Below are 26044 nucleotides of genomic sequence, written 5' to 3'. Positions count from 1 at the left end.
GATATGCTGCAATATCAGATCGACACCCTACTAATCCCAACGGGTGACGCAGAGACAATGGCGGCGGAGCTTATGAAAATACTCGTAGCAATGTGCGATGCGACAATGCCTCGCAAAAAAAAGGTGCAGCGTAAGCCCCCCGTATACTGGTGGAGCCCCGTCCTTCAACAGATGCGATCGGAATGCCTCAAGGCTAGGAGGAGAGCACAACGAGCCAGAGGTAGCCCTCATCAAACGGAGCTGCTGGAAGCTTTTAAAGCCAAGCGTACCGCGTTCAAGCACGGAATCTCGGCGGCCAAGGCACAGGCCTACAAGAATCTGCTGGATAGCGTAGACGACGACACCTGGGGTCTGGCCTATAAGCTGGTAAGCAACAAACTGCGGAAGAGAGATGTCCCCCCTTCGGACCCTGATGTCCTGGCCAACATCGTTGCGGAGCTTTTTCCAATGCAGTCGACCACATGGCAGCCATTAGCCGCAGCTCCAGTGTCCGACTTCCCGAGCATCACTGCACAGGAGGTTGTGGAGGCAGCAAGGCGTATCAAGGCTAATAAAGCCCCTGGACTTGATGGCATTCCGGGAGTAGTCGTCAAAGCAGTGGCGTTGTCTAGACCGGACATCTTCAGGGACATTTTTCAGCAGTGCCTTCTGGACGGAGTCTTTCCAGCAAGGTGGAAAAGCCAGAAGCTGGTACTTTTACCTAAAGGGAAAGGTTCAGCACAAGCTGCAGTCAGCTACCGCCCACTATGCCTTCTGGACATAGTAGGAAAGCTATTTGAGCGCATCCTATATGCCCGAATAGAGGCGGTAACCGAGAGCCCACACGGTCTAAGCAGCCACCAATATGGCTTTCGAAAGGGAAAGAGTACCCTCAACGCACTCACGGCAGTGAGGAACATTGCCAAGAACGCGCTCGAGGGCGACAGATGGCTAGGTGGCAAAAAAGAATACTGTGCGATTGTCACGCTGGACGTTAAAAACGCATTCAACACGGCAAGATGGCCTTTAATCCTCGATGCCATGTACACGATGGGTATCCCAGAGTACCTCAGGATCGCTGTAGGCAGCTATTTCAGAAATCGTATCCTCTGGTATGACACGGAAAATGGACCAAAAAGCTACCGAGTCTCAGCTGGTGTTCCACAAGGATCTGTACTTGGACCGATCCTGTGGAACATCATGTACGATGGTTTACTGGCAATCAGGAAGCCCTCAGGAGCTGAGCTGCACTGCTTCGCAGATGACGTGGCTATAACTGCAGTCGCCAAAACGATTATGGAAACCCAGGAGAAGTGTAACTCAACAATTCGAGCGGCCATCGACTGGTTCGAGAAAGCTGGACTAGCAATAGCGGCACATAAAACTGAAGCTATCCTATTAAGCAGCAGGAAAAAGGTGGAGAGCATGCAAGTCTCAGTCAGCGGAACCCAGGTGTCTTCAGCTGAGTCCTTGAAGTACCTCGGAGTCCTTATAGACCACAGGCTATCTTTCAAGGACCATGCTAAATACGCTAGCAGAAAGGCAGCCATCACATCGGCAGCCTTATCTCGACTTATGCCCAACGTGGGAGGCCCCAGAGACCCAGCCAAGAGGCTATTGGTAACCGTAGCAAAGGCAACGCTTTTATACGCTGCGCCAATCTGGAGTGACGCCACAAAGAAAGGCTCATACTTAAATGGAGCGCGGATGGTTTTAAGGTCGATGGCCCTTAGGCTAATAAGAGGCTTTAGAACGATATCTCAGGATGCAGCATTAGTTCTAGCAGGCATGCCACCAGCCGATCTGGAGATCAAGGCTCTTGTTCTCATCAGCAATGGTGCTACACGGGACGAGGCCTACGAACAGGTGGTTGGAGAGTGGCAGACGAGATGGCAAATGTCGCAACGGGGAAGGTGGACCTACCAACTCATCCCGGAGATAGAGGCATGGACGCAGTGCAGCCATAAAACCTTGGACTACCACATGTCCCAATTCCTCACGGACCATGGCTGCTTCCGGGCCTACCTACATCGTTTCCGCCATGTAGACTCAGCCCAATGCCTATACTGCATTGATGCGGTGGAAACCGCGGAACATGTGCTAATGCACTGTTCTAGGTTCTCGGCGGAGAGGGAACAGCTGAAAGCGATAACTGGAGACCCGCTCAGTCCAAATGGATTGATCACGGCGATGACAGCGAATGTAAATAAATGGGAGCTGGGACACCGCATCATCATAAATATGATGAAACGGGTCCGTGCCGACGAGACGGCCAACAGAGCTGGCAATTAAAACACAGAAGGAGTGTTCCTGTGAGGTGGCGGGATAATAATACTACCTCAGCGTTCCCGGCTTGTCGTAAAAGGCGACTAAAGGGTGGAAAGGAGGAGCGCTGCATGGCCAATGCATCAGGAAGGGAGAGCGACCTGGCTTCACATCCTGCTCATCGAAGTCTTACCTTGACTGGCAGTTCCGGTGAGCGTTTATAGGACAGAGGAGCATACGGAGGTTTTTGTTTTAGTACGTAGGCATAATCCCACCAGGGGTTATGAATCGTGCATGCCACCTACGGACGGTAGGTGGTATCTTTAGAAGATTTTAATTTTCCTACCGTAAGGCGATACAAAAAAAAAAAAAAAAAAAAAAAACGCTCTTGGCAAAAATAGAAGCGTGCCTTAACTCCAGGCCGCTCTCTCCTATGTCTGAGGATCCGACAGATTTGCTGGCTCTGACGCCAGGTCATTTCCTTGTCGGGGGACCCCTTATGTCCACGGTGGAACCCGAAGTAAAGGGAGAAACGAAATCCATTCTTAATCGGTGGCAGCATTTGAAAGCTCTCCATCAGCAGTTCCGTGTGCGTTGGAAAGAAGAGTACCTCAAAGAACTCCACAAACGCACTAAATGGCAGGCCCCGTCCAAAAATCTCCGCATCGATGACATGGTCGCCATCAAGGACGACAACTTACCCTCTAATGAGTGGCGGCTCGGCAGAATTGAGTCTGTTTTCCCAGGAGCCGACGGCAACGTCCGTGTAGTAAATATCCGTACTGCACGTGGAGTTGTTAAACGTCCAGTGGCAAAAGTGGTGCTTTTGCCGATGGAGTCTTCCGAATCTCCACAATAATAGGCGCTCCTCTCGTCCTTAGTTATAGTTAGTTCACTAGCACTAATCATCCATTACTTTTCATTTCGTTTTCGACCTCCATTCGACATTCAACTACGCGCAGCATGGCCCCTCGTCAACAAAACGCACGCAGTGCTCGTGCCTTGGAGAGCAGACGTACCCGAGGTATTCAATCCTACCGATGCCGAGTCTGCCGCGGTATCCATCCTCTTCGGAAGTGCGCGAGGTTCCTAAAGCTCAGCGCTGAAAAGCGTCTGCGAGCAGTCCTTATTAACAAATACTGCGCCAATGGCCTCGCTCACGAGCATTCCACGGGAGACTGCCGAAGCGGTGATCGTTGCAAGAAGTGCGACCGATCCCACCACACGCTGCTCCACATGCACGAGCAGGTTAGCTCGTTGTCGCGGTCGCGAGCGTGCTCGCGTCTCCAACCGGTGCCAACCCGGCAAGCAGCTTCGGCCTCGTCCCAACGTTCCCGCCGGCAAAATCCGCCAACTCAGCGTAGGAGTTCACCGCCACGACGCCCGGAATCGACCAGGCCCATCGCTCTCGTCGCTGCTGCAACGCCACAGCGTGAACATCCTTCCGACAGCGCTGGTCAAGTTGGAGACCGGGACGAAGACCTTCGAGACCGCAGCACTTATCCGTGCACCCCCATGATCTGCATCGACGCTTCGTTGGCGTCAGCCTTTACGCTTCCGATGACCAATGTTGGCGACGAGAAGGTCTGCACGACGACGATTCGCTCCAGGATCGACGCGAACACTAAGCTGGATTAGAATAAGAACCAGTGTCAAAACTAATTTCGCCGAATAAAGATACGCCCGGTCGCGCCCGCGCAATTACGAAAAGTCTAGTGTTCGTTTTTCTTAGAGTGTCTCTATTTCAGCATATTTGGAAAATTCCAGGACAGCAGCCCCCTACAACCCAACATTCATCATTTAGTAAACTCTTACGGATCATGGCCTACGTAAATCGATTTATTCAAGGGAAGAAGCGTCAACGCGAGGTCGTCATTTCGGCTAACGAACTGAAGTTGTCGTTTCTTAGGATGGTCCAAATATTTCAAAAGCGGAGTTCAGTTCAGAATACGTCAAGTTGGAGAAGTCTGAATGTTTAAGCCCACATCTACAACGTTTAAATCCTTTTATACATACCAACGATTTAGAAGGTGTGACGTTCAACCTAATCCGAGGTGGGGGGAGATCGCTAAATGCACTAGTTTCCACTATTACTGTCCTCAAAGTCAGAATTTGTATCGCTATTTATTCGCAACCTGCATCGGACTCATTATCATGCCGGTGTCAAGGTGATGGTTTCACTTTTGAGGCAACAGATATGGCTGATCCATGCACGAGAAGCATGTACGAAAATTGTCCGTAGCTGCGTTCACTGTTACCGGTATAAACCAGTGCTGATGAGCCAGATACTGGGCAATTTGCCAGCCGATAGAGCCCGAATGGAGCGCCCCTTTCTAGTTTGCGGAGTAGATTTTTGTGGTCCATTTTATGTGTCCTTAAAGGTCCGCGGTAAAGGCTGTTCACCTTGAACTTGTTGTCGACCTATCCACTGACAGCTTCTTATCCGTATTTAAAAGGTTCTTCGGGAGAAGAGGCCTGCCGGAGAAGGTGTACAGCGACAACGCCACGAACTTCGTAGGAGCGTGCAACGTGCTGAAGGAGCTGAGCGAAGCGTTTTACCGCAGTCGGGACGAGCTGAGCGGATACGCGGCTCAGAGAGGCGTCGAGTGGTGTTTCATACCGCCGAGGTCACCACACTTCGGAGGACTTTGGGAAGCAGCCGTCAAGTCCGCCAAAACCCGGTTGCTGCGAGCAGTCGGCAACGCCAAGCTCACAACGGACGAGTTGAGCACCCACCTGGTCGAGGTAGAGGCGCTGCTCAATTCGCGTCCAATCGCGTCGCCGGGCAACGATCACAACGATGGAGAGGCCCTAACACCAGGACACCTACTAATCGGGCAGCCTCTGATCACGCTGCAGCAAGAATCCGGCACAGGAGGAGTTTGCAGCAAGGCCAGTTGCGCGTATTTGAAGCGGTGGCGAATGCTGTCCGCTCTCAAGCAGCAGTTTTGGGACGGCTGGTCCAAGGACTACATCGCCAGCCTGCAGCAGCGCAACAAATGGAGCGTCGGATGCCGCGATCTGGAGGTCGTCCACAAGGACAACGTGCCCCCGCAGCGTTGGCTAACAGGCCGCGTGGCCTGAAATTCCTATGTTATGTTATGTTATGTTATGTACGACCAATTATGTTATCATTCTCATGAAAGCTCTACTCGAAGCTGCTGGCTGCGCCAGCGCATTAAACATTTTGTATCGAACCTCTCGTTTTTTTTCTTTCGGTGGAACTTTCCCAGCTAGGCTGTTAGCCGCCAGTCTTAGTTTCGTAAAAGATTTTCTTCGGGAAAACTCTCCCGAATTTTCAGTCACTATACAAAGTTCTTCCAACTCGTCGCCAAATTCATCGCCACAATCTATGTCTTCTATATGTTCTTGTAATTGATTTGCCTTATTAATTGAAGCATTTAAGTTTTCTAGTCGACATTTCAATTCTTCCTCTAATATCGGAATCGATCCCGTTTCTAATCGCTCATTTAATCAGCGAATTGTTCTGACCCGACTTTGGAGCTTGCTTTTCAGCTCTTCCAGAATCGATTTATTTTTGGTTTCTAGGCTCATTTTAAATTAAATATTTAAATTAAATTAATTAAATATTATTTCCAAATTAAATAAATAAATGGCCAAAACAAATTATCTCAAACCAGACCGACAATATAATTTAATAACCTTCGAATCAATAATTATAAATTTATTAAACCAAAGAAAAAGGTTATTTTTAATTTAATAAATTATTAATTTATTGTTCAAAATGTATATTAAATATTCCGGCTGCACAGGTATGCCCTGACTGCCGATGTAAAAAAGATGTATCGCCAAGTAATGGTTAATGAAGCGGATGGGAAGTTTTAACTCATAGTGTGGAGGAGAGACCCCTCTGAATCCTTGAGATTATACAAGCTCAACACCGTCACATATGGTACTGGACCAGCCCCATTTCTGGCTATTCGGTGTTTAAAGAGGTTGAGTGAATCTGCTAAATTTTCATTCCCTAGAGCTGCCGACGTAATTGGTTCCGATTCTTACGTCGATGACATGTTAACTGGTGCTGCATGCGTAGAGAAGCTAAAGACAATTAAGTCTGAAGTGTCTCAGGTTCTTCAAACAGCAGGTTTTGAATTGACAAAGTGGTTTTCAAACTCACCTGAGGTCACTGCATCTGAGAGCACAGTTAATTCGATACCTATCTCGGATTCAGAGTCAACTAAGGCGTTAGGAATATCGTGGTTGCCTAGCGAAGATGCCTTCAAGTTCAAAATTGACACTTCTGTCATGGGTCTCCGAGCGACAATACGGAACATACTATCGGTTACATCGAAGATGTTTAACCCCCTCGGCTTGTTAAATCCCATTGTGATTAAAGGAAAGATCCTATTGGCTTAATAAGTTAGATTGGGATGAGTCAATTCCGATGCATTTGGAAACAGCTTGGGATATGCTAAAAAGCACTCTGCCTCAACTGGATGAGATAACGATTCCTCGGTTCGTGCATACCGACCCATTGTCACCGGTATAGCTACATGCCTTTGCCGACGCCTTCATGAGAGCTTATGGAGCTTGCGTCTATATTCGTAGCAAAACTGCCGAAGGTTTTAAATTATCGTTGTTGACTTCAAAGTCAAAAGTAGCGCCGCTCAAGACCAAAACGCTCCCAAGGCCGCTCACCTTCTCGCAGATCTCTGCCATAGAATCAAACCCTTATTAAAAGTCCCTATCGAACGAATTGTATACTGGTCGGACTCTGAAGTTACTCTTCACTGGGTTCGATCTCATCCATCTTCGTTGCCGACATTCGTTTCGAACAGGGTAGCGGAGATTCAAGAATGGTCAGGAGAAGCTACATGGCGGCATGTTCCCACAAAGCAGAACCCAGCAGACTCTGCAGTCAGACAGTTCGACATTAAAAATTCGAGGAAGGCCCCCGTATAAGTCCTACGTTGCCTTATCTCACTTAGAGATTGTCTCAGATCTAAGTACTGATTCTTTTCTATTGGCTTTTCAAAGATTCATTGGTCGACGAGGATGTTCGCAGACGGTGCATTGCGACAACGCGACGAACTTCGTCGGAGCGAGTTGCCACTTCTTGGCTCTTCGCGATCGGATCGAGGAGCAGGCGGACGCAATTCGCGAGCTCGCATCAAAAAGCGAATGCGAATTTGCGTTCACACCCCCTCGGGCTCCGCACATGGGCGGACTATGGGAGGCAGGTGTGAAAACTGCAAAGCACCTACTCCACTTACACCTACTTGTTGAAGCCGTGGAGACGTTCAACTGGGCCGGTGTTGGCTGAACCCATATTGTCGGTCATTGTTTATTGTTTGTTGTTTATTGTTGGCATAAGAAGACGGAAAAAACTTGAAGTCTAGTGTAATTTAGTTTAGGGCGAAGGCGGGAGCATAATAAATCTCTCTTTCGCTCTTTGCCTAAGCCCCGCCTTCGCCAACCTCTGTTAAGCTAGGCCTAAGAACATATATGTAAAATAGAAGATTATGTCGAAAATTGAATTCACCCCGAGCACATGCATTTCTTATTCGTTCTTGTCGTTGCGAAATAAAAATTAATTATTCTTGCCACCAAAGTTCGGTTAATATTTTTTAATAAACTAATAAAAAACTTTTCTGGAATATGAAGGTGGGAGTGCCAAAGGATAGATACCTTTAGTTATCGGGCAATATCTGAAGGTCACCGTACCACAATCCAAAATGGGTTGTGGACAAAAAAGTCCATGATGAGCTGGGGAACAAAAATAAACGTTTGGTTATAGACTTTAGAAACTTAACGAAAAAACCATGGCTGATGTACCCATTGCCAAACATCCCCATAATACTAGCTGTCCAATTTAGGGGGTTTGGACTGTCACCCGCTCTCCGATCCCTCTTACGCTCTCTCGCTCTTCACCACAGAGTCTCTAAGAAGTCTCCGCTGCGCTTGGGAGAGCCTAGCTAATTAGAATAAGCTTCAGTGTAAAAACTATTACCTTCGAATAAACATACGCCCGGTCGCGGCCGCGCAACTAAGAAAAGTCAAGTGTTCGTCCTTTCGGGTGTTTTCTATTTCAGCCGATTTGGAAAATTCCAGGACAGCAACCCCCATCACACCCAACATTTTGATCCATTCGAGCAAGATCACCTGGGTTTTCAAGTTTGTCCACCAGCGAACAAATTACAAGATAAGTACGAAATTGTCATTCCTTTTAATTGCCGGTCTGCAGCAAAAGGTTCGAAAATCCAATTTCGTTCAATTTGCTGTAAGATTTATTGTCAAATCTAACGGATTTCTCCGACAAGAGGCAATTAAGGAAAAGTACTTATTCATTCCTACGGGCGCCGCCATATTACCCACCGTTCTCCTTTCACCCTCATTCGTGAAAATTTCTATGTCAAAATTTCCGAATATATTTAAATATTCATCCAGTCCGAAAAGTGCAAAATTCCAAATGTGAAAAAGTAAAATTAAATTAAAAAAAAAAAAAATATATATATATATATATATGGAACTGGCGGGTAAATGTCTAATTAATATTTTATTTGGAATGGTCAGAGGGTATGTGTTATTTGTTTCGTTGTTGTATTCTTCGATAGCAAAGCAAATTGTATTACGTGGACTGCGGAGTTAAAGCAAAAATGTGTTGCGAAAAGAATTTGGCTTGCGTTGAACACAGTGAAACAATAACAGAATTTTTGCCACTTTTGGCAGAGCTTTGGACTTAGAAATTTTCACTGAACTTGGCACAAATTATTTTCACTTTTTCACATTTGGAATTTTGCACTTTTCGGACTGGATGAATATTTAAATATATTCGGAAATTTTGACTTAGAAATTTTCACGAATGAGGGTGAAAGGAGAACGGTGGGTAATATGGCGGCGCCCGTGAGAATGAATAAATACTTTTCTTTAATTGCCTTTTGTCGGAGAAATCCGTTAGAATTTTCCAAATATGCTGAAACAGAGACACTCGAAGAAAAGCGAACACTAGACTTTTCGTAATTGCGCGGGCGCGACCGGGCGTATCTTTATTCGGCGAAATTAGTTTTGACACTGGTGCTTATTCTAATTAGTTAGGCTCTCCCAAGCGCAGCGGAGACTCCTTGGAGACTCTTTGGTGAAGAGCGGGAGAGCGTAAGAGAAGCGGAGAGCGGGTGACAGTCAAAACCCCGTAACTTGGACAATGAACATCTTCCAACAAGCTTAATAAAGACATTCGGTTTGTTTTTTGTGACGGAACATACTGCCACGCTTTTTTTGTTCTCAGAAAACTGTAACTCCGTTGAAACTTCAATCTGATGGGACCGAGGCCACTCGCTTGGATTTCGGAGTAAGAACTCCGGTCCATTTTCAGATACTCTATTTGCGACAAATGTTGCTAGAGTGGATGGATCCCTCTTTAACCAGTATAATGTGACTTATGAGCCCGACCAAAAGTTAATGCTTTCAAGTTCCAATTTATTAAGCAAAGGAGATACTTGAGACCATAATTTGGCCAGCAGATGCGCTGCACACAGCTCGAGCCTTGGAATTGACTTTGTTTTCAGTGGGAACACTCTAGACTTTGCGGTTAGAAGTCTTGATAACCTATTTGTCCCAGCCACGGTACGAATATAGATGCAACAGCCGTAGGCGTGGCTCGATGCATCAGCAAATCCGTGGATTTGAACAGTGTCATAGCCAGACAGACAGATATATCGAGGAATGGAGATCTTGTCAATTGCTAGTAAATTCTGCTTAAATTCGTTCCAACTGGTATGCAAGTTCATGGGAACCGATTCGTCATGATCTAATTTCTGTCGCCACAGTTCCTGAAGATTTTTGCTCGTGTAATCAATGGACATAATAATCCCAAAGAGTCAAACAAACGAGCTGTGACGGACAAAATGTTGCGTTTAGTTGGTGGTAAGGACTGAAACGAATCCTCCAAGCAATAATGAAACACATCATTTTGAGGGTTCTATCTCATCCCAAGCGTTTTAACGGATTCAGAAGAGTTAAATATAAGAGATTTTTCTGATCCCTGGTTGGTCATCAAACTTGGGTGATTTGTTGCCCATTTGGCTAGATGAAAACCCCCTAACTCCAAAACCTTCGTCACTTCTTTGCGAATTACCTCCAACTCTTCAATACTGTTCGCTCCTGTGAGCATATCGTCGACATAGAAGTCGCTTTAAATTACCTCTGATGATACATGATGTGACTCAGCGTAAATTTTTGATAGCTCAAAGAGGCAGGGGATGGCCAGAAATGGAGCAGAGGCTGTCCCATAAGTGACAGTGTTGAGGCGATAGGTTTGGAGAGCTTGCGTTGATTTTTCCCTCCACACGATAAGTTGGAAATCTCTATCTTCATTTGCAATGTTAACTTGCCTATACATCTTTGAGATATCCGCCGTCAAGGCATATTTGTGCAAACGAAATCTTGCCAGAATTGCGTAAAGCTCTCTCTGAATAGTTGCACCCACCATTAGAGTCTCATTTAATGAGATCGAGGTTGACGTTTTACTTGAAGCGTCAAAAACAACTCGCAACTTTGTGGTGCTACTATCAGGTCTCAAGACACATTGATGTGGAATGTAATAGTGTTTCTCTGGAGGAGGTGTTGGAAGCAGTGACATGTGTCCAAGGTTAAGATACTCTCATAAATTCCTGATACATGTCATGTAACTTGCGATTATTTGCAAGTTTGCGTTCCAATGCAAGAAATCTGCGATTTGTCGATTCAAAGGATAAGCCTAAGACACTCGAATCTTTTTTAAATGGCAACTTCACATCAAAACGACCAGACGAAAGCCTATGTACGGTTTGCTCAAAGTGCTGCTCGCAAGCAAGTTGTTCAGCTGTATAAACAGCCTTCGATCTCTCAGGAACATGTTCCAATTCCCAAAATCGTTCCACCAGAGAGTCGAGAGAACTTACATTTTCATTGCCAAAGACGCTGCATACCTAAGCGTTCTTCGATGCGCGTTGAGTGAACTTTCCCGAAACAATCCATCCTAGTAAAGTTTTCTGAAGTAAAGGATGTTCAGAACCCAATTTTATTTGGCCTACGCTCAAAAGATCGAAAAAGGATTCTGCGCCAATCAGTAAGTCCACTTTTGCGGGCTTGTGAAAGCGAGGGTCTGCCAGTTCAATGTTTGCCGGAATTCTACATTGGGCACAATTGACTTCGTGATCGGGTTGATAAGATGAAATTGATCTTAACACCCAAAAATTGGTAGCGAAACTATGAGCATTGACGCGAGAATGAATTGACGTGTGGACTTTGTGCCGTACTACCGAGTCGTTTTTCCCTACAGTAGTGATATTTAGATATGATTATTGCCTGTGTAACCGCAAACGCTGTGCTAAGTCCTCTGCCATAAAATTGATTTGAGATCCTGAATCTAACAGCGCTCGTGCTAATTGAAACTGTACAAATCTATCCCGTACTTTAACGACAGCAGTAGCAAGAATTACTGGGTCAGTACTAGCAACATGACAAGAATGGGCTTGATTATTATGATCAACTGCTACTGATGGTGCCTGGACATGCACTCGAGGAGCTGATCCCGACGAAAATGGTTGCTGCTCTACCCCGTATCTGTGAAGAAGTGTGTTGTGAGGCTTAGAGCAAACACGACACTTTGTTGCTTTGCACTTCTTCACTGGATGACCTGGATTTAAACAATTTATGCACAACCGATTGTGTTTTGTAAAATCGAACCGCTGAATCACCGATAAAGCCATGAAAGGTTGACAACTGCCTAAACTGTGATTTGTAGCTGGACAATATCGACACTTTGAATCCGGTCTGCGGTCTGTATGCATGAGAAGGAGGATTTGGAATATCCCTTATTGGAAGCATGGCTAGGCTTCCCTTTACTTTTGGTTGACTAATCAGCAGCTAGATGTTGATATCTTCGATTCAATTGAATCGCACAATCGGACCATGTCGGTAGCGTGTTATAATCAAGCTGTTCTTCAACTCGGGATTTTGTAGTGTGATCTACCTTGGACATTGCAATGTGAATAAAAATTGCGTTATTTATGTCCATTTCACTACCCAACGACTGTAATGACGAATAAAGGGCCGATATTTCGTCAATAAGGGACCTCAAGCCTGATGCAGATGGTTTCGATACTTGAGGGGGGTCAAACAATTGAGAAATGGTGTCAAAAAAAATCAAGCATTTATTGTCGTAAACGTTTTTCAGACTAGCCAATGCCTTCTCATAATTTAAATCCGAAATTTGAAACGCCTTGACAGTTCCTAATGCATCGTCTGTTAGACATGTCAGCAAATGGTTGAATTTTTCGATATTTGTTAGAGATGCACTAACAGATGCACTTTTCATTATGCACTAAGCTCTCGAAAAGACTTATAAAATTTTTAAAGTCGGAATGTTTTCCACTGAATTTGGGCAAATTCATTTTTGGTAAATAGGACAAATGACGAAACCCACTGTTATCCCCGTGACTAAGTCTCGGAGCCTCGACTCGACTCATTGCGGACTGATATAAAGCCTTTGTGATTATGAACATATCCTCGACAGACGCTCTTAAATCATTTCGTGCATATCCATTAATTTTTCACAATATGTTTCGAGAAGTTGCATTCGGTATTCCAAACATGAGAGAACGCTATAGTCGAGTTCCCCGACTATCTCATACCCGTTACTCAGCTAGTGGAAGGGAGAAGGAGAGTCTTAAACACAGTTTTTGGCGGTTTGTAGGCGTAATAGTGGGCCTGGCAGAAAGTTTTTTGGCAAATCGATAGAAATTTACAAGACCAACACAAAAATGAAAAAATATCAAAACATTTTTCAAAAGTGTGGGCGTAGCAGCTTTGGGCGGTTTGTGTGCGTTCGAGTGGGCGTGGCAAAAAGTGTTTTGGCAAATCGATAGAAAGTAAGAAAACTTATACAAAAATGAAAAAATATCAAAACATTTTTCAAAAGTGTGGGTGTGGCAGTTTTGGGCGGTTTGTGGGCGTTAGAGTGGGCGTGGCAACATGAATTGACAAACTTGCACTGCGTCTATGTCTCTGGAGTCTGCATGCTTAATCTCAACTTTCTAGCTTTTGTAGTTCCTGAGATCTCAGCGTTCATACGGACGGACAGACAGACGAACAGACGGACAGACGGACATGGTCATATCGACTCGGCTATTGATCCTGATCAAGAATATATATACTTTATATGGTCGGAAACTCTTCCTTCTGCCTGTTACATACTTTTCAACGAATCTAGTATCGAACTATCGAACGAAATGGTTTTTTCCTCAAATGCAGTTTTCATACGTCCAATATCGCTCTTTACCCTATCGTGTTTTTGCATAGCCACTATTAATTTAGAATTAAGCTTTGCCGATACTTTTTTTTCTTTTTCCATTTTTGAAATGAATTGGAATAAATAAAAATAGTCCAAATACTAGTAAATTTCCGAAACAAGGGTTAAATCACACACGTAAATGCGCACGAAACCAATTTTTAATCGATGCCCAAATATAAAAAACTTGATTTCCAAATTCAAATTCAACAATAAATTTTATTGGGTTATATGAGGGTTAACTGTGCCGAAGAACCACCGAAATGCACAAAATGTGTAGTTTGTAGGTGTATGTACCGTTGATGGGTAAAACCAAAGCCGAAAATGCACAAAATTTGAATTTTATGACACATAAACTGTCCGAAATAATGTCCCTGTTGTCCCGGGACCAGCTGCTGTAGCTCCAACTCGTGCGCGACTTCCGAATTTGGCATTGCCAAAATTCAGTGGAGATTATTCGGAGTTCAAAAATTTCATCAGCCTTTTCGAAACTTTGGTTCATAAAGACGCCAGCATTCCAGTTATCGAAAAATTTTATCCATTTAATTTCATGTCTCTCTGGTGAAGCTTTGGGAACAATTAAAGCTTACCAAGTCACCGAGAGCAATTACGAAAAGGCACTAGCCAGTTTAAAAAAGGTTTACGATAACGAATGCATCATCTTTAAGAATAATATATCAACATTGTTTAGTCTTCCTAAAATATCGCATCAGTCCGCTCCCTCCTTGAGAAAGCTTATCGATACTGTTTCGTCGATTTATGGTTCTCTGTTATCGAATACAGTGCCTGAGAACAGTTTAGCCAGAGACCATATCTCCTCCTTTTAACCAAGATCAGCATTCCACGTCACATGTTATGCATGCCACGTCCTTGGACAGGGTGATTTTGGCTACGTCAATCGTAAGCGTCCGTACGAAAAACGGAGAATACATTTTGGCCCGAGCTCTGCTGGACTCTGGGTCTCAAACGAATTTTATAACAGAAGAACTGGTACCGCTTACAGATTCGTAGAGAGGAGTCGTGTATCAACTTACTTGGTATTGGCGAGTCCAATTCTCAAGTCAAAAAAAAAGTTACACACAGTGGTGAAGTCGCGAATAAATGGTAGTGAGTTCTCGTTCGATTTCTGGATCTTAAAATCGATCTCCGGTTACCATCCTGATCAGTCGGTGAACGTCAGTGATTGGAAAATCCCGAAGAACCTACCATTAGCAGACCCATATTTCTACAAGTCACAAAAAATTGATATATTGATAGGAGCAGAATCATTTTTCGAATTGCTAGCTGTTGATCAAATTAGACAAGGTCCTGACTATCCAACTCTACAAAAGACCCTTGGGTTGGGTTGTTTCGTGCAGATACAAGTCTGCAGTCCCGAAACAAGTTGTGAATAGTTTTAGTTGTAGTGAAGAACCTTTAGTATCGATTGACAGCACACTACAGAAATTTTGGTCGCTGGAGGAAATGCCAAATCCAAAGAAAATTCTGTCGCCTGAGCACAAGTTATGTGAAGACCATTATAAGAAGACTACTCAGGTATTGCCATCAGGTCGGTTTGAAGTTAGGCTGCCGTTTAAATCTGATCCAAATGGATTAGGCAACTCTTTCGAGGTTGCAAAACGGCGGTTTTTGTCGCTTGAGCGAAGGTTGTCTCGAGATCCTAACTTGAAGACCATGTACTTGGAATTCATAGAAGAATATCTCGCCCTAGGTCATATGTCGCCTACAGACTACAAAATCCCTTCCACACCACATTATGTCATTCCCCATCAATGCGTGTTAAGGAACCAGAGTACGTCAACAAAGTGGATAGGAAGTTTCAACTCATAGTAGGAGAGTCCCCTCTGAATCCTTGAGATTATACAAGCTCAACAGCCCCATTTCTGGCTATTCGGTGTTTAAAGAGGTTGAGTGAATCTGCTAAATTTTCATTCCCTAGAGCTGCCGAAGTGATTGGATCCGATTTTTACGTCGATGACATGTTAACTGGTGCTGCATGCGTAGAGGAGCTAAAGACAATTAAGTCTGAAGTGTCTCAGGTTCTTCAAACAGCAGGTTTTGAATTGACAAAGTGGTTTTCAAACTCACCTGAGGTCACTGCATCTGAGAGCACAGTTAAGTCGATACCTATCTCGGATTCAGAGTCAACTAAGGCGTTAGGAATATCGTGGTTGCCTAGCGAAGATGCCTTCAAGTTCAAAATTGACACTTCTGTCATGGGTCTCCGAGCGACAAAACGGAACATACTATCGGTGACATCGAAGCTGTTTGACCCCCTCGGCTTGTTAAATCCCATTGTGATTAAAGAAAAGATCCTATTGCAGGAACTCTGGCTTAATAAGTTAGATTGGGATGAGTCAATTCCGATGCATTTGGAAACAGCTTGGGATATGCTAAAAAGCACTCTGTCTCAACTGGATGAGATATCGATTCCTCGGTTCGTGCATACCGACCCATTGTCACCGGTACAGCTACATGCCTTTGCCGACGCCTTCATGAGAGCTTATGGAGCTTGCGTCTATATTCGTAGCAAAACTGCCGAAGGTTTTAAATTATCGTTGTTGACTTCAAAAACAAAAGTAGCGCCGCTCAAGACCAAAACGCTCCCAAGGCTTGAGTTATGTGCCGCTCACCTTCTCGCAGATCTTTGCCATTGAATCAAACCCTTATTAAAAGTCCCTATCGAACGAATTGTATACTGGTCGGACTCTGAAGTTACTCTTATCTGCAGAACCCAGCAGATATCGTTTCGAGAGGTTGTGACGTCGACGAGATAGGGCAGTCGATCTGGTTCACTGGCCCACCATTTCTAAAGGACGAAGAAGAAAACTGGCCCAAAAATGCGCATTTCGAGCCGGATGAGGAAGTCTTGCGTCAGGAAGCTAGGAAGACTGTGGTCGGGCTGACCGCTGCTGTGTAAACTTCCGATTTGCTGGATGTCATCGAGGGGTTTTCGTCACACCTCAAACTGCTTAGAGTGTTCGCTTATATGTTCCGCTTTATAAGAAAAAGCAAAGACAAGAGTATAGTTTTCGAAGAAACTCTGTCATCGACTGAATATAATGAAGCGTTTCATAAGATTATCGAAATAGTATAAAAGCACGAGTATCAAGTAGAAATTGAAAAGGTTCGTAAAGGCTCCAAGGTCGGCCAAAGTCTTCAGCGATTGAACCCATTCATCCATGAGGATACAGGCACTTGGTGCAACTTTTCGTTGTTGCGACTAGCTAACGCTCCTATATCATATGATGCCAAGTTTCCCTTGCTGTTGACGAAACGCTCGCAGTTTGTGCAGAGCTACGTCCGGCACCATTCCCATTTTCATGTCGGCCCTCGAGCACTTGTGAGCATCCTACGACAGCGTATTTGGACGCTCAGGAACTCTGCAGTCAGACAGTTCGATCATGTGTGTGCTGCTTCAAATGCAAGCCTCGACTGATGACACAAATGACTCCGTTCTTTCTTTGGATTTGGCATTTCCTCCAGCGACAAAAATTTCTGTAGTGTGCTGTCAATTGATACTAAAGGTTCTTCACTACAACTAAAACTATTCACAACTTGTTTCGGGACTGCAGACTTGTATCTGCACGAAACAACCCAACCCAAGGGTCTTTTGTAGAGTTGGATAGTCAGGACCTTGTCTAATTTGATCAACAGCTAGCAATTCGAAAAATGATTCTGCTCCTATCAATATATCAATTTTTTGTGACTTGTAGAAATATGGGTCTGCTAATGGTAGGTTCTTCGGGATTTTCCAATCACTGACGTTCACCGACTGATCAGGATGGTAACCGGAGATCGATTTTAAGATCCAGAAATCGAACGAGAACTCACTACCATTTATTCACCATTGTGTGTAACTTTTTTTTTGACTTGAGAATTGGACTCGCCAATACCAAGTAAGTTGATACACGACTCCTCTCTACGAATCTGTAAGCGGTACCAGTTCTTCTGTTATAAAATTCGTTTGAGACCCAGAGTCCAGCAGAGCTCGGGCCAAAATGTATTCTCCGTTTTTCGTACGGACGCTTACGATTGACGTAGCCAAAATCACCCTGTCCAAGGACGTGGCATGCATACCATGTGACGTGGAATGCTGATCTTGGTTAAAAGGAGGAGATATGGTCTCTGGCTAAACTGTTCTCAGGCAGTGTATATCTATGAAGCAGAATATGGTGTGAGCGGTCACAAGCTCGACACTTTTTGCCTTTGCATTTCGAAACAGTATGGCCTTTTCGCAGACAATTGATACATAAGGAGGCAGACTTAACAAACTCGAACCTTTGCATTACAGAGAGACGCCCAAACGGGCTACAATTCTTTAGCAAATGATCTGCTGCATTGAAAGCTACAAGTTTGCTGAGGCTTGCTGTTGGAGAAGGAACACGAAAATGAGCTAAGATTATGTGGCTTGCTCGACACAATTTTATCTTGCTTCGGCTTTGTCGATTCTTCAGCTGATAAATGCTGATATCGGCGATTTAACATTTTTTCAAAATCGGCCCAAAGCGGCAAAGTCTCATAATCGAGCTGTTCCTCCCATTTTTGTTTGGTCACTGGGTCGACTCTATTCAATACCAAATATATCAACATTGCATTCGAAATTTTTGTATCATCTCCTATCGATAACAGAGAACCATAAATCGACGAAACAGTATCGATAAGCTTTCTCAAGGAGGGAGCGGACTGATGCGATATTTTAGGAAGACTAAACAATGTTGATATATTATTCTTAAAGATGATGCATTCGTTATCGTAAACCTTTTTTAAACTGGCTAGTGCCTTTTCGTAATTGCTCTCGGTGACTTGGTAAGCTTTAATTGTTCCCAAAGCTTCACCAGAGAGACATGAAATTAAATGGATAAAATTTTTCGATAACTGGAATGCTGGCGTCTTTATGAACCAAAGTTTCGAAAAGGCTGATGAAATTTTTGAACTCCGAATAATCTCCACTGAATTTTGGCAATGCCAAATTCGGAAGTCGCGCACGAGTTGGAGCTACAGCAGCTGGTCCCGGGACAACAGGGACATTATTTCGCAAGTTTATGTGTCATAAAATTCAAATTTTGTGCATTTTCGGCTTTGGTTTTACCCATTAACGGTACATACACCTACAAACTACACATTTTGTTCATTTCGGTGGTTCTTCGGCACAGTTAACCCTCATATAACCCAATAAAATTTATTGTTGAATTTGAATTTGGAAATCAAGTTTTTTATATTTGGGCATCGATTAAAAATTGGTTTCGTGCGCATTTACGTGTGTGATTTAACCCTTGTTTCGGAAATTTACTAGTATTTGGACTATTTTTATTTATTCCAATTCATTTCAAAAATGGAAAAAGAAAAAAAAGTATCGGCAAAGCTTAATTCTAAATTAATAGTGGCTATGCAAAAACACGATAGGGTAAAGAGCGATATTGGACGTATGAAAACTGCATTTGAGGAAAAAACCATTTCGTTCGATAGTTATACCCGTTACTCGTAGAGTTCGTTGAAAATTATGTAACAGGCAGAAGGAAGAGTTTCCGACCATATAAAGTATATATATTCTTGATCAGGATCAATAGCCGAGTCGATATGACCATGTCCGTCTGTCCGTCTGTTCGTCTGTCTGTCCGTCCGTATGAACGCTGAGATCACAGGAACTACAAAAGCTAGAAAGTTGAGATTAAGCATGCAGATCAGAACATAGACAAGTCAATTCAGGACACTCTAAGAAAACGCCATGAAAATTTTTTTTTTTTTTTTTTTTTTTTTTTTTTTTTTTTTACGCCACTGAACCACAACGCCAAGTGCTACGCCCATTTGAAATGTTTTTTTTTTTTTTTTTTTTTTTTATGATTAAATTTGCAGATACTAAACGCCAAAACTGTGTTTAGACTCTTTCCTTCCACTGAGTACGGTATGAGATCGGATCGACTATAGTTCTCGACTTGTGAAAATTAATGATATGCAGAATGATTTAAGAGCGTCTCGAGGATATGTTCATAACAAAGCTTAATCAGTCCATGTCGAGTCGAGCTCCGAGACTTATTCACGGGGATAACAGTGGGTTTCGTCATTTGTCCTATTTACCAAAAATGAATTTGCCCAAATTCAGTGGAAAACATTCCGACTTTAAAAATTTTATAAGTCTTTTCGAGAGCTTAGTGCATAATGAAAAGTGCATCTTTTAGTGCATCTCTAACAAATATCGAAAAATTCAACCATTTGCTGACATGTCTAACAGACGATGCATTAGGAACTGTCAAGGCGTTTCAAATTTCGGATTTAAATTATGAGAAGGCATTGGCTAGTCTGAAAAACGTTTACGACAATAAATGCTTAATTTTTTTTGACACCATTTCTCAATTGTTTGACCCCCCTCAAGTATCGAAACCATCTGCATCAGGCTTGAGGTCCCTTATTGACGAAATATCGGCCCTTTATTCGTCATTACAGTCGTTGGGTAGTGAAATGGACATAAATAACGCAATTTTTATTCACATTGCAATGTCCAAGGTAGATCACACTACAAAATCCCGAGTTGAAGAACAGCTTGATTATAACACGCTACCGACATGGTCCGATTGTGCGATTCAATTGAATCGAAGATATCAACATCTAGCTGCTGATTAGTCAACCAAAAGTAAAGGGAAGCCTAGCCATGCTTCCAATAAGGGATATTCCAAATCCTCCTTCTCATGCATACAGACCGCAGACCGGATTCAAAGTGTCGATATTGTCCAGCTACAAATCACAGTTTAGGCAGTTGTCAACCTTTCATGGCTTTATCGGTGATTCAGCGGTTCGATTTTACAAAACACAATCGGTTGTGCATAAATTGTTTAAATCCAGGTCATCCAGTGAAGAAGTGCAAAGCAACAAAGTGTCGTGTTTGCTCTAAGCCTCACAACACACTTCTTCACAGATACGGGGTAGAGCAGCAACCATTTTCGTCGGGATCAGCTCCTCGAGTGCATGTCCAGGCACCATCAGTAGCAGTTGATCATAATAATCAAGCCCATTCTTGTCATGTTGCTAGTACTGACCCAGTAATTCTTGCTACTGCTGTCGTTAAAGTACGGGATAGATTTGTACAGTTTCAATTAGCACGAGCGCTGTTAGATTCAGGATCTCAAATCAATTTTATGGCAGAGGACTTAGCACAGCGTTTGCGGTTACACAGGCAATAATCATATCTAAATATCACTACTGTAGGGAAAAACGACTCGGTAGTACGGCACAAAGTCCACACGTCAATTCATTCTCGCGTCAATGCTCATAGTTTCGCTACCAATTTTTGGGTGTTAAGATCAATTTCATCTTATCAACCCGATCACGAAGTCAATTGTGCCCAATGTAGAATTCCGGCAAACATTGAACTGGCAGACCCTCGCTTTCACAAGCCCGCAAAAGTGGACTTACTGATTGGCGCAGAATCCTTTTTCGATCTTTTGAGCGTAGGCCAAATAAAATTGGGTTCTGAACATCCTTTATTCAGAAAACTTTACTAGGATGGATTGTTTCGGGAAAGTTCACTCAACGCGCATCGAAGAACGCTTAGGTATGCAGCGTCTTTGGCAATGAAAATGTAAGTTCTCTCGACTCTCTGGTGGAACGATTTTGGGAATTGGAACATGTTCCTGAGAGATCGAAGGCTGTTTATACAGCTGAACAACTTGCTTGCGAGCAGCACTTTGAGCAAACCGTACATAGGCTTTCGTCTGGTCGTTTTGATGTGAAGTTGCCATTTAAAAAAGATTCGAGTGTCTTAGGCTTATCCTTCGAATCGACAAATCGCAGATTTCTTGCATTGGAACGCAAGCTTGCAAATAATCGCAAGTTACATGACATGTATCAGGAATTTATGAGAGTATCTTAACCTTGGACACATGTCACTGCTTCCAACACCTCCTCCAGAGAAACACTATTACATTCCACATCAATGTGTCTTGAGACCTGATAGTAGCACCACAAAGTTGCGAGTTGTTTTTGACGCTTCAAGTAAAACGTCAACCTCGATCTCATTAAATGAGACTCTAATGGTGGGTGCAACTATTCAGAGAGAGCTTTACGCAATTCTGGCAAGATTTCGTTTGCACAAATATGCCTTGACGGCGGATATCTCAAAGATGTATAGGCAAGTTAACATTGCAAATGAAGATAGAGATTTCCAACTTATCGTGTGGAGGGAAAAATCAACGCAAGCTCTCCAAACCTATCGCCTCAACACTGTCACTTATGGGACAGCCTCTGCTCCGTTTCTGGCCATCCCCTGCCTCTTTGAGCTATCAAAAATTTACGCTGAGTCACATCATGTATCATCAGAGGTAATTTAAAGCGACTTCTATGTCGACGATATGCTCACAGGAGCGAACAGTATTGAAGAGTTGGAGGTAATTCGCAAAGAAGTGACGAAGGTTTTGGAGTTAGGGGGTTTTCATCTAGCCAAATGGGCAACAAATCACCCAAGTTTGATGACCAACCAGGGATCAGAAAAATCTCTTATATTTAACTCTTCTGAATCCGTTAAAACGCTTGGGATGAGATAGAACCCTCAAAATGATGTGTTTCATTATTGCTTGGAGGATTCGTTTCAGTCCTTACCACCAACTAAACGCAACATTTTGTCCGTCACAGCTCGTTTGTTTGACTCTTTGGGATTATTATGTCCATTGATTACACGAGCAAAAATCTTCAGGAACTGTGGCGACAGAAATTAGATTATGACGAATCGGTTCCCATGAACTTGCATACCAGTTGGAACGAATTTAAGCAGAATTTACTAGCAATTGACAAGATCTCCATTCCTCGATATATCTGTCTGTCTGGCTATGACACTGTTCAAATCCACGGATTTGCTGATGCATCGAGCCACGCCTACGGCTGTTGCATCTATATTCGTACCGTGGCTGGGACAAATAGGTTATCAAGACTTCTAACCGCAAAGTTTAGAGTGTTCCCACTGAAAACAAAGTCAATTCCAAGGCTCGAGCTGTGTGCAGCGCATCTGCTGGCCAAATTATGGTCTCAAGTATCTCCTTTGCTTAATAAATTGGAACTTGAAAGCATTAACTTTTGGTCGGGCTCATAAGTCACATTATACTGGTTAAAGAGGGATCCATCCACTCTAGCAACATTTGTCGCAAATAGAGTATCTGAAATTCAAGAACTCACAGAGAATGTAGTTTGGCGTCATGTGCCCACGGAAGAAAATCCAGCTGATTAAGTCTCACGTGGAACAGACTTAGGTTTGAGGTGTACTCTATGGGAAAATGGACCGGAGTTCTTACTCCGAAATCCAAGCGAGTGGCCTCGGTCCCATCAGATTGAAGTTTCAACGGAGTTACAGTTTTCTGAGAACAAAAAAAGCGTGGCAGTATGTTCCGTCACAAAAAACAAACCGAATGTCTTTATTAAGCTTGTTGGAAGATGTTCATTGTCCAAGTTACGGGGTTTTGACTGTCACCCGCTCTTCGCTTCTCTTACGCTCTCCCGCTCTTCACCAAAGAGTCTCCAAGGAGTCTCCGCTGCGCTTGGGAGAGCCTAACTAATTAGAATAAGCACCAGTGTCAAAACTAATTTCGCCGAATAAAGATACGCCCGGTCGCGCCCGCGCAATTACGAAAAGTCTAGTGTTCGCTTTTCTTCGAGTGTCTCTGTTTCAGCATATTTGGAAAATTCTAACGGATTTCTCCGACAAAAGGCAATTAAAGAAAAGTACTTATTCATTCTCACGGGCGCCGCCATATTACCCACCGTTCTCTTTTCACCCTCATTCGTGAAAATTTCTAAGTCAAAATTTCCGAATATATTTAAATATTCATCCAGTACGAAAAGTGCAAAATTCCAAATGTGAAAAAGAAAAATAATTTGTGCCAAGTTCAGTGAAAATTTCTCAGTCAAAAGCTCTGCCAAAAGTGGCAAAAATTCTGTTCTCGTTTCCAACGCAAGCCAAATTCTTTTCGCAACACATTTTTGCTTTAACTCCGCAGTCCACTTAATACAAGTTGCTATCGAAGAATACAATAACGAAACAAACAACACATACCATCTGGCCATTCCAAATGAAATATTAAGTAAACATTTACCCGCCAGTTTCATATATTAAATATATTACATCAACATATATTACATCAACGGGGCCTCGTGGTGTAGTGGATAGCGCAACTACCTGCTAACCACGGGGTCGTGGGTTCAAACCCCATTCATGACGAGAGCATGGCCATACAAAAACTTCCTCTCTGAAATGCTTTTCTAACTCTTAGAAAGTATTCTTCCACATAAAAAATGCCTATTACAACAAATTTCGGCAGCTTCCACATGCCCCAAGGCCCCCCCCCCATCCCTCCTCCCTACATGGAAGAAAAAAACGGGGGCACCCACATAGTACAAAGCGCACCCTGTGTTTTTCTGCGAACAGCAACAACACCCAGCAGGGCGAGCGCGTTACCAAACTGTTTGCTTTTCTACGAATAACAACACAACACCGTAGACGCCAATCCCCGATGGCGACAGGTGGCATCCCCAACACTGGGATAAGCCGCATCTGGCCAATCAGCAGATCGGTCGAAAAACTTACAACGATTACTGAAACTAATACGAGAAATTCAGCTCTCGTAGAAGCCCTAAGTTCCCGAGAGGAACAGAGGAATAAATAAAATATTACATCTACATATACTACATCCATATACATTGCATTCCATTAAATTTTAAAAAACTACAAGACAATAATTTTTTTATCCATAAATAAATAATACGACAGCCAAATATAAGTCGTTCACCCTACAAATATTTTTCCTGTATTGCTTGGATATTAATTTGTGTTTGTTTTAGAAGTACTTACAGCGCGGAGAAAAAATTCCAATTCCACCATTCCAGTTTCTCCGTTTCCAGTTGTAAAAAAAAATAAAAAACATTTTTTCACCGTGTTCCACATTCCAAGTGTTCCAACCGTAAATCAGGTGGACCTAATTACCATAAATCACAGGTCATTTATACAATTCGCTGTTCACTCCGAGTCACCTGTCCAATTAGTCGAAACTTCGGCGTTTCCACTTCGTAAATTTTACACCACTTTCTCACCCAATACATCCTATACGGTCTCTTCAATTTATTAGGTGCAGTCTAAGGAATCTGTCCACATTTTCAAAAGTGTGACCGTGCTCCAAAACCGCTTCCCTTCCATTTCGCACTTCTTCGATTATGATGTCGGTTGCCTCCATGCGATAGAGAAGTTTTCGCAGGCGACTATCTTCGCTGGCCGACTTTCCGGGATCTTTTCACAGCCGTTAATATCAATAATCCACGGCTGACTCCGGTTGAAAATTTATTCCATTTAAATGCCAAAACAAGTGGCGACGCGCATGCCATCGTTTCGATTTCGCCTCTCACCAACGAGGGTTTCCGCTCTGCGGAAAATAAACGATTGTTGGTAAACAGTCAATTGAAAATACTGTTTAATGTTCAGTCGATAGCACAGAAATCTGGGGCGGTCTTGAAGGTACTGCAAAGTACTGTTCAAGGTTGCTTGACTGCCTTAGAAATGTCAGGCATCAACACTGAGAACTGGGACTGCCTGCTGGTATATATGTATTCATCCAAGCTCCCGAAGATAACTCTCTCCTTATGGGAGCAGTCGCTCCATAAGAAAGCCGACATCCCGACATGGGTAGAGCTGAACACCTGCCTCACAGAACGTCATCGAACCCTAGAGGCCATCGATGATGTGAGACCGTCGGTACCAAGTCAGTCGCACTCCAAAGCGATGAACTCAAGTGGGCCCTCTAGAAAACTAAATTCCTATGAGACGAAAGTGGCTCCAAAATCGAAAAAATGCGACTTGTGCAACAAGGAAAACTATCCTGTCCGTGTATGTCCGCGTTTCCTCCAAATGTCGGTTGACGACCGGTCAGCCTACATTAAACGGAAGCAGTTATGCTTAAACTGCATTGCAAGGGGACATCAGCTTCGTGAGTGCAAAAGCACGCACAATTGTTTTACTTGCCGTGGCCGGCATCACACGTTGTTGCACCGAAACAATCCCTTTTCCAGCAATTCAAGCCCTTCAATCCTGCCGGCCAATTTCTGCTAATCAAAAATATGCAAAAATATTTCGCCACGGCACTAACTTTAAGGCACGCGCCCTGATCGACTCCGAATCAGAGGCAACATTCATAACCGAGCGACTGTTCAATCTAATTAGATTGCCATTCCAGGTGGTTCAAGCCCAAGTCTCAGGCTTAAACCAAACAGTAGCCGCTCAGTCCAAGAAGCTCTGCAGTTTCACCGTCCGATCTCCGACTAGGCCCGCGTTGCAGTTGGAGACGACGGCCAATGTCCTCCCTCAACTAGCCGGAAATCTACCTTCCTACCCAATTCCGCAAAATTTCCTTAGGGATCTTCCCAATTTTCCACTGGCGGATCAAAAATTCTATGAGAGCGCACAAATAGATTTTCTTATCTGAGCCGACATCCTGCCTTCGGTGCTTCTGAGTGGAGCAAAAACCAACATCTGTGGCTCTC

At 43.6% G+C, this 26044-nt stretch overlaps 1 protein-coding gene across 1 annotated transcript; it reads left to right on the top strand.

The window, feature by feature from the left end:
- The first annotated feature begins 4398 nt into the window (after positions 1–4398).
- Positions 4399–5328, top strand: LOC122756522. The gene is made up of 2 exons (XM_044006345.1): positions 4399–4412; positions 4701–5328. Exons 1-2 carry the CDS (start codon positions 4399–4401, stop codon positions 5326–5328), a joined length of 642 nt encoding a protein of 213 aa, XP_043862280.1.
- Positions 5329–26044: the final 20716 nt, after the last annotated feature.

The sequence above is a fragment of the Drosophila santomea genome, chromosome 2L, assembly GCF_016746245.2.
Source record: "Drosophila santomea strain STO CAGO 1482 chromosome 2L, Prin_Dsan_1.1, whole genome shotgun sequence".
NCBI lineage: Eukaryota > Metazoa > Arthropoda > Insecta > Diptera > Drosophilidae > Drosophila > Drosophila santomea.
The sequence above is the reverse complement of the archived record's forward strand: the minus strand, read 5'-3'. Positions and strand labels throughout refer to the sequence as shown.